The sequence below is a fragment of the Seriola lalandi genome, unplaced genomic scaffold (assembly GCF_002814215.2).
Source record: "Seriola lalandi dorsalis isolate HSWRI2012SDOR001 ecotype SW California unplaced genomic scaffold, Sedor1 jcf7180002051611, whole genome shotgun sequence".
In the NCBI taxonomy this organism is placed as follows: Eukaryota; Metazoa; Chordata; class Actinopteri; order Carangiformes; family Carangidae; genus Seriola; species Seriola lalandi.
The window spans coordinates 880-10,309 of NW_019522164.1; the positions used below are offsets into that span (position 1 = coordinate 880).

The 9,430-nt window shown below is 40.3% G+C and overlaps 1 protein-coding gene across 1 annotated transcript in view; it reads left to right on the plus strand.

Annotated features, from left to right (window-relative positions):
- Nucleotides 1–2,304: 2,304 nt before the first annotated feature.
- Nucleotides 2,305–9,430, plus strand: part of LOC111649664 (prohibitin-2-like) — a 12,727-nt gene continuing 5,601 nt past the window's right edge. The window contains exons 1-6 of the mRNA XM_087172039.1: nt 2,305–2,401; nt 3,372–3,501; nt 4,444–4,528; nt 5,122–5,201; nt 6,340–6,524; nt 8,468–8,683. Of these exons, the coding sequence (XP_087028165.1) occupies nt 2,381–2,401; nt 3,372–3,501; nt 4,444–4,528; nt 5,122–5,201; nt 6,340–6,524; nt 8,468–8,683 (717 nt within the window). The 5' untranslated portion in view covers nt 2,305–2,380. The remainder of the gene's footprint in view (nt 2,402–3,371; nt 3,502–4,443; nt 4,529–5,121; nt 5,202–6,339; nt 6,525–8,467; nt 8,684–9,430) is intronic.

A 9,430-nucleotide genomic window follows, 5' to 3' on the forward strand; every position in this document is an offset into this window, starting at 1 on the left:
TCTGTTCAATTAGAGTCAGAATTATGGCAACGAACATTAACACTTTGTCCTACCAGGTCATAATTATTAAATGACTAATATTATATTAAAATCATTATATAATCATATATTTGACTATTTTACTGTTCTTATAAGTTTGACTATCTCATAATCCTTAAAATATTGAGTCTATATATGACTTCAACTGTCATATTTAAGTCTAAGATCATGTTAAATTAAAATTCATTAATTCAATTTTTCATAATTATTATTATTATTATTATCATTCATTATTGGTTCATGTTTTTCAGTTGGTTTGTGTCTCTTTGCAGTTGGTTTGTGTCTCTTTGCAGTTGGTTTGTGTCTCTCTGTAGTTGGTTTGTGTCTCTGTAGTTGGTTTGTGTCTCTGTAGTTGGTTTGTGTCTCTGCAGTTGGTTTGTGTCTCTGTAGTTGGTTTGTGTCTCTTTGCAGTTGGTTTGTGTCTCTTTGTAGTTGGTTTGTGTCTCTGTAGTTGGTTTGTGTCTCTGTAGTTGGTTTGTGTCTCTTTGTAGTTGGTTTGTGTCTCTGTAGTTGGTTTGTGTCTCTGTAGTTGGTTTGTGTCTCTTTGCAGTTGGTTTGTGTCTCTTTGTGGTTGGTTTGTGTTCTCTGTAGTTGGTTTGTGTCTCTCTGTAGTTGGTTTGTGTCTCTTTGCAGTTGGTTTGTGTCTCTTTGTGGTTGGTTTGTGTCTGTGTAGTTGGTTTGTGTCTATCTGTAGTTGGTTTGTGTCTCTTTGTGGTTGGTTTGTGTCTCTTTGTAGTTGGTTTGTGTCTCTTTGTAGTTGGTTTGTGTCTCTCTGTAGTTGGTTTGTGTCTCTTTGTGGTTGGTTTGTGTCTCTTTGTAGTTGGTTTGTGTCTCTCTGTAGTTGGTTTGTGTCTCTCTGTAGTTGGTTTGTGTCTCTTTGCAGTTGGTTTGTGTCTCTGTGGTTGGTTTGTGTCTGTGTAGTTGGTTTGTGTCTCTGTAGTTGGTTTGTGTCTCTTTGTAGTTGGTTTGTGTCTCTCTGTAGTTGGTTTGTGTCTCTTTGTAGTTGGTTTGTGTCTCTCTGTAGTTGGTTTGTGTCTCTTTGTAGTTGGTTTGTGTCTCTTTGTAGTAATCTGGTCATTTCAACAACAAATGTTATCAGTTACTTCAAACAGCGGCTCTGGCCCAGGGGCCTTCTGATCCTTTGGGCCCCAGCCTCTTCCCCTTAAGGCCCTTTCATTAATCATTTATTAATCTCATAATCTGGGATTAAAAATCATATGATTAAATTTAGTATCTCGTTATCGTGACTTGAAAAGTCATGATTTTAACTTGATGTCTCATCACCACAAAAGTTTAAATTTGGAATGACTAAATCATAGTTATGATAAAGTAAATAAATATTATGAAATAGTAAATAAATATTACCTTCAATCATATTTTTGACTTCCTTCCTCATTTATGTAATTTGACCTTTATTATCTCATAACCTTGATAAAAAAATCTGAAAAGAAATTTTGACTCATTATCTAATAATCTTAATCTTAACAAGTCATTTGATTTTTTCATTTGTTATCTCATAATTCTGATTTAAAAAGTCATACTTTTTACATCATATCTCATAATCTCGCTTTAAAGATGAATTTTTAAAAGGAAGTATGAGAACAGTTGCAGAGTATAGATAAGACAAGAAAAACTAGAATATGATAAACATTATGAGCTTCTACATGTAATATGAAACACAAAAGATAAAACTAGAGATACTGTAAATATAAGCAGTAAGTTCATAATTTTCCATTTTATTTTACAGTATAAAAAATACTTTCCTTATCCTTTTTTTATGTCATTGTTTATTTACCCTCATGTTGACTGACTCACCAGTGAAATGTGTCCAAAGCAGATTGAACATCACTGAAAACCACTGCACCAAACTCCACTGAAAAAACTGCTGTTTTTATCCAATCGGTGCTGATGTGGTTTAAGGAGCTGTGCTGTGCAGGAAGGAAGGAAGGAAGGAAGGAAGGTAGGAAGGAAGGAATTAGGAGAAAGGGTACATTACGTTAGTGAAAGACGGCAGGAAAGTAAATGCCATTTTCTTTCATTAAAAATTTTCACCTGTTTTTTTTTATTTAAGAAAAACAACTACTGATAAATTCCTGTATTTTTAATATAATAATGAAAGTAGAAGTTATAGTAGATAATAGAAGAATATAATACAATATAATATAATATAATATAATATAATATAATGAACCTCTGTTTCTTTTCTCCGTCAAACAACTCGACGCTACTAAATAGTCCTTCATTTCCCAAGTTGCCTTGCGCGCACACGGAAGTACGTCATCACCCGTGACCTTGGCCCTCCTCTTCACTTGGTTGTCTAACAGGCGGAGAGAGGACGAGCATGGCTAATAAAGATCCCGGGGTAAGTGAGTTTAATGCTTTTAAAGTTAATGTAGGTCACTTTTTTGCCTTCAGCTCAGGTGAATTGTTAATTTGTTTCCCGCTCTTTGAACCCCGGCTCGTGACATAGAGCATTTTTAAAATCCACGTGAGTCAGGCTGAATCTGCTCTAAGCTAGCTCACATCAGTTCACTGACGTTAGCTAAGTTACATTTAATTAGCCTGTAGGTAAAGAGAAGGACAGGTGCTAACGGCGGAGGGTTTGATTAATCTAATTAATGCTGCTCAGTAGGAATATTTAAGTTAGTCTAGAAGTTACGTTCAGCTTCGTAAACACAGATCCCAGGTTTCGTTTAAAAATCTTTCAACTTAATCTTTACCACTTGGCAGCACGTGTTTTCGCCTTTATATAAATAATAATTTTAAACCTTTTAGACGTTTGAATGTCCTTATCTTCAATTCGGCATACACACCGCACACCCAGCAGCGTAGATTGTTATGAAAACAACAGTTATGCTAATAGTTGCACCTGGATCTACCAATGTTACTCATGCAGTTTACACGGCGGTTAACATCCGGGAACTACAAGCAAACAAATACAAAACTGTAATCTTCTATCTAACTACTACCGCTACGTGGATTTACTGTAAACCGAATTTAAGATTACATTTCATAAAGTGAAAACATAAAATCAATTAAGTCCAACCAAGTGATTTAATTTGTTGATGTGCCAGCAAACTTTAAAACTATTCATTTTGCAATGGAGTTTGGCCTGCACACATGTGGAATGTTTTTGTGGCTAGATACCGTCCTTGCTAAGTTGTTGGGGGGTGTAAACCTTCAACATGGTTACCATCCAGTGTGAAGGTCAGTCAGTGTCGTGTCCCTGTAAAACATTTCAACCACTGAGGCTCAGTTTGAAGCAGAACCATGTTGATTTAAATCCCCAAATCCAGCACTGTCTCTTACCATAATCTGTGTTTGTGTTCCAGAGTTTTCTGCAGCAGCTGCGGCAGATAGCAGGCAGGATGTCATCAGGACCTCGGGGTGCAGGACTCGGTGTCAAACTGCTGATTGGTGCCGGAGCTCTGGCTTATGGAGTGAAGGAAGCCACGTACACAGGTACTGTCGTCTGCCGTGCGGTTTTCCATGTAGACGTCTGTCACACAGATCCAGAAAAGCACTTTACTCTGACATGAAACTGAAAATAAAATTAAAACAATTCTCAGACTGGATGAGCTTCAACTACAGAATGATCAGGGTTTAATTGATTCGCCTGACTTTCAGTTTATCCCTAAAGATTACTAATTTGTTTAATATTTGAAGAGAAGTAAAATCAACCCAGACATTAAATATATGTCTTCACATGTTAATGAATTTTGCAAAAGTTTGGACGCCCTTTGAAGTCAACAACATGTAATATACCCAGTGCGGCATGTTTTTGCATCATAAAATTCTGCATACAACTACAACAAAACCGAGTAATTCATTTTCTATGGATCATCTAAACACTGACCAAATAGTTTTGTCATTGGAGCCATAGAATCTGAACTAGCATCAGGAAGTCTGGTGATTAAAGCAGTTTGAAGCGCAGCTCTGGACCCAGCATCAGAAAGTAGTAGTTGTTAGTAAAAGGAGACAGTAACAGGTCTTTTTATCAATGGGGAAATAAAATGGTGCAATACTTTTTAGCCACTTGTAGAATAAATTATATATTTTTTTTGTCTGAGTTTTTACAGGAACTTTAAAAAAGTAAGAAGAAAAAGGTGCATGTGAACTTTTCATCGGGTAGTTGCTCCTTCAAAATGATTTTCTATTACATCATCAGGAGACGTTTACAGAGGGTCCACAACAGTTTCTGTTTTCAGACCATTTATAGATGTTTTTATCCTCTTTCCCTAAAAGCACGAATGAGGGGCAGAGATGAATCCAGAGATGAGAATAGACACTTGTTTAGTTGGTGTTTATAAATCCTGTGAAACTGTAACTTCATGAGTCTGGTGAGTGTGAATGAGCGAGTTGTGGCGTCAGTGCTGAGGTGAAGGACGGTCTGTCTCTCTGCAGTTGAAGGAGGACAGAGAGCGATCATCTTCAACAGGATCGGAGGGATGCAGATGGACACGGTGCTCGCAGAGGGACTCCACTTCAGGTAGGTGCCCCCCCCCCTCCACACTGTTACCACGGCAACACCACCTTTCATCAGCAGTGCTAGCTTTCACACACTTGCTTATTCTGTTTACGATGAATAATTGTTCATTTGTCAGTAAATTATAATTTTATCACTGTCACATGGGAACACGTACAGGATCGGGTTTGGACCAGGATCACTGGGACCAGTCCTGGTCCTGAGCTCGTGTTCTGTCTTATAAAGGAGGGAAATATGTCATGTCATGTTTTGTACCTTTGTTTGGAGAAATAGAGGGCGAGCATGGCTTCATATGAAAAGCTCAGGCAGCAGGAAACAAACTCTGTAAAGCTACTCATTCATGCAGCTGCAGCAATGAGCCAAAACAAAGCTGAAACCTTCCTCCTCCTGCTCCTCCTCCTGCTCCTCCTGCTCCTCCTGCTCCTGCTCCTCCTCCTCCTGCTCCTCTTCCTGCTCCTCCTCTTCCTCCTCCTGCTCCTCCTCTTCCTCCTCCTGCTCCTCCTCTTCCTCCTCCTCCCCCTGCTCCTCTTCCTGCTCCTCCTCTTCCTCCTCCTCCTCCTCCTCCTCCTCCACTGATTCTGTGTGGTTGTGTTCAGGATACCCTGGTTCCAGTATCCCATCATCTACGACATCCGAGCCAGACCCAGAAAGATCTCCTCGCTCACCGGGAGCAAAGGTGAGGCGCAGACTGACGCAGGAACCTGGAGCCACTCGCACAAAACACCTTCAGATTTTCCTTAAAGTCTAAGTTAAGGTTTCTTTAAAAACACAAAACACCTTTGAGACCAAACTAAGGAAAAAACTAAAGGCACCTCTGGCTCTGTCTTCACTGTGACATGGAGAGTTAAAGAGTTAAAGCTCAGCACCTGTTTCTCTTCCTGGAGCAGATTCACTTCTGATTAGTTTAACTGTGGTTCATACGTATTATTTCCCTCTTGAAAAGCCTGGTTCAACAGAACAATCCCTTTTTACCTGAGCCTGTGAAGTCACCTGTGGACCAGCTGACACTAAAACAACCAGATGTTTAATTAATGGCTGTACACTGATCTTTATCTGTGTAACATGTTAATGCACATGTCTGAGTTTATTGTAGTAAATACTAATAAATACTATTTACTTTAATGTTCAGTTAACACTTAGAAGAATTTGAGTTAGTTTTCTAAACATCTGGATCAGCTGCACAAACCTCATGTATTCCTCCTAGTGGATGAATAAAGTATCTATCTATCTAATGGCAGCAAATCGACTGTCTCCATGGAAACAGTAGAATGTTACTGCTGTAAAATCTCTTACTGCTGCAAATGCCTCAACTTTTCCCTCTTACTAAAGAAAAACATTTCAGAGATTCTGTGCGACTCCCTCAATCAACTTCCTCTTAACATCCATTAATACAATATTAAAAATGACTGTAACCAACTAGTATTTCTCTTTTTCTACTTTTAGTTTTCTAAAATATAGAAATAGACTCATGAACAGGCTTGAGTCCGCTGGGGGGTTCAGGTTGGGTGATGGGGTGTGCTTCCTCCCAGGGGCCTGGGAGTGGCCGAGGGAGCGAAGCCCCCCCCCTGCAACAAGTGAAACTATCACTAAAGATTAAGGTTTGTTGTTTGGTTTTTTGTGCCTCGTCACCTCGGCGTCTTTGTTCACGGACGGTAAAAACACTTGACGAGTGCGTCAGTGATCATGACATCACATGAATAATGAACATCAGGAGATGTAAATACTGTCCTTATATTTTGGATGACTTTAATGCAGAGTGAATATTCAGAATGAACCGGTCTGACTCCTCCCCTCCTCTCTGGCTCCGCCCTCAGACCTTCAGATGGTGAACCTCACGCTGCGAGTTCTGTCCCGGCCGCTGGCGTCCAACCTGCCCGTCCTCTACCAGCAGCTGGGTCAGGACTACGACGAGCGCGTGCTGCCCTCCATCGTCAACGAGGTGCTGAAGAGCGTGGTGGCCAAATTCAACGCCTCACAGCTCATCACACAGAGAGCACAGGTACACACACACACACACACACACACACACACACACACACACACACACACACACACACACACATATGTATTTGCGTCTTTACAGAAAAGAAAATGTTTTTCCTTCTTCGCTGATGTGAGATTCTAGAGAAGCTGAAACCTTTTGTCAGTTAGTTGATGGACAGATAATTAATCAGCTGTTTAGATGATGTACATAACGAACCAAAGCTCGAGCCGTTCTTCTCTACTGTGAATGTTTTCAGATTGTAAATGAAACGTCTGGTTTTCACTGTCTTCTGCCGTTTCACCAACCAAACGTTCACGTCGTCAGATGAATCAGAGAAAAGATGCAGAGGAGGCAGCAGTGGTTTCTTCAGCCCTGAGTCGTGTCTGCAGGTTTCCTCTCTTCAGTAATTAATAGGGTCCGACTGATATGGATTTTTTGGGGCCGATTCCGATAACCGATATATCAGCCGATTTAAATTTTTACATTTTACAATTTAAAAAAAAGACGAAATACCTGTCTTTGATGGCTTGAATATAGTTCCAAACACTTGTTACAAAGATAGAAATTGAAGGGAGAACATTTTACTATTTTCAAATGCTTTTATTATCAGAAAGTGTGTAGAACAAGCAGCATATGAACAATTTGAACATAAAATAAATCAAAAATATGATGTGCAAAAAGGCAGGAAACCTCTATTTGTATGAACTAAGACATTTACTTTCACCTGCCCCTCAGTACCTGAGTTCTTCTTATTATTGCCCATCTAACAGAGGTGGACTATAGTGCAAAAAGCACAACTTTTTTAGTAAACATCTTTAAAAACAAACAGTAAAAAAGTAACTGCAAAAGATTGAGATATTTTCTTATGTGGGGCATAAGAACAATATTAACATAACATTCTTTTCACAAGCCCCTACAACTACAACAGTCTGTGACTGTGACACCTTCTTTAATTGTGCTTCCTCATAAACATCATCATGTTAAGCTTTGAGGTGCTGCCATAGGCTGGTTGTGTTTTTTGCTTTTTGCTTGCTTGATCCCTGGTTTAGAGAAGCTGCACAAATATTACAGACTGCTTCACCAGTGACATTCTTGGTGAAGTAGTCCCACACCATACTACGACCTTCTTTTGCCATCTGTAAAAAAACAGTAAGACATAATATGCATTAGTTAAAAAATAACATTACAAATCTGTCTAGGGATGTGCGCCATTTTTAAACTCAGACATTAAGCATTTGTCTTACTGGTTCACATAAATATGGCGTCTACACTCCTGGCTAACGTTAGCGGCTAATCTTTCCCCTCTCTGTCAGCGAGAGCAGAGCAACTTTTGACCGATTACCGATTATTCTGTATATGGCTATAATTGGCCGATTAATTGGCCAGGCCCTAGTAATTAATCACACAACATCTCTGCAAACAGTGTGATCGGTCAGTCACCTGAGAGTCAGAGGAGTCGCTCAGCTCCATTTAGCAGAACATGTTGAAGAATTCAACAGTTACAGGACGTTTTACTTTGAAAATTCAGCGAAGAGAGAAACATGAAAAAGAAAAATTTGATTTGGAAAAAAAAGCTCTAAAACATCTTTCTAAGAACTTTTGCAAACCACAAATTATGAGCCATGTTTTTCTGTTTTTTGTTGTTGGGTGATTGTTACCATGGTAACAGTGGTCTTAGACCTGAGTTAGCCTGGGAATAAGGTCTCTGAGTTAGTGGGTCTTTAATAAAGTGAAACAGTCCGGCACCACAGACCAGTCTGACGTGTCTCTGTGAAGCTGGTCCCAGACGTCGCTTCTAACAGTTTCACTTCCTGTTTGAGTTTTTCCTGATCACGTCCGACCAGCTGTTGTTAGATATGGGATTATTCACTGAGGGTGTTAGCGGGTCACTGAAAAGCTCTGCAGACCTGTGTGATCACCATAGTTACCGATGTACTGATGCGCCCCCCCCCCCCCAGGTGTCCATGCTGATCCGCAGGGAGCTGTTTGATCGGGCCAAAGACTTCAACATCATCCTGGACGACGTGGCCATCACCGAGCTCAGCTTCAGCCGGGAGTACACGGCCGCCGTGGAGTCCAAGCAAGTCGGTGCGTCTTCACCTAACCCTAACCCCCATCAGCTGTTAGACTCCCCCGAACTTTCAGCCATACGTCATGGTCTTCTTCAGGAGGACTGATCATGTTCGCTCCCGGATATCACGCTGTCTTCAGAGCGTCATAACTCTGCGAGGGTTTGAGTCGGAGTCGTTCAGTCTTTTCATGTTAGACTGGAGAATCGGCGCTTTCTTCCATCGCAGTGAGGAACTCTGGGAGTTTTAACGTTTGTCTGGAGCATCGCCGTCTTCTCTCTCTGCGTGTTTATGGATCGACACTCACTTCTACATTTACGTTCTATATTTAACGTTTGGAGAAGTTGCTGTGAGTTTACTGAGGAGACACAAGGACGAGAGTCAGATGTTCAGAGCAGCTGAAGGTTTAGAGCTGATGAATTTTACCCAGAAGAACGAGCAGTTGTTATGTTGTCATGGTTTCCAGTGTGTTTTCAGGTCTGCTTATCATCCTGAATCTTCACTGAGTGACTTGTATAATCAGCTGAGGTAAACACAGGTATGAGAGGAGTTCATGTGAAAGTGAAACTACTTTCAGCTTCTGTCTCATCGTAAAGTGAAAATCTCTGGAGTTTTGATTCGAGGTTGATCTAAAACAGGAACTTGAAGATTAAGATCATTAGTTTTGTTTTTATTATCTATCGTATGAACAGATCAATCAATTAAAAACAGCTGCAGCTCGACACATGACAGAAGAACCGGAGTTTGGTCACGTGATGAGGGGGGGTCATAACATCTGTCTCTTAAAGTGAATGATAATGAGACCTGTGTGTGTGTGTGTGTGTGTGTGTGTGTGTGTGTGTGTGTGTGTGT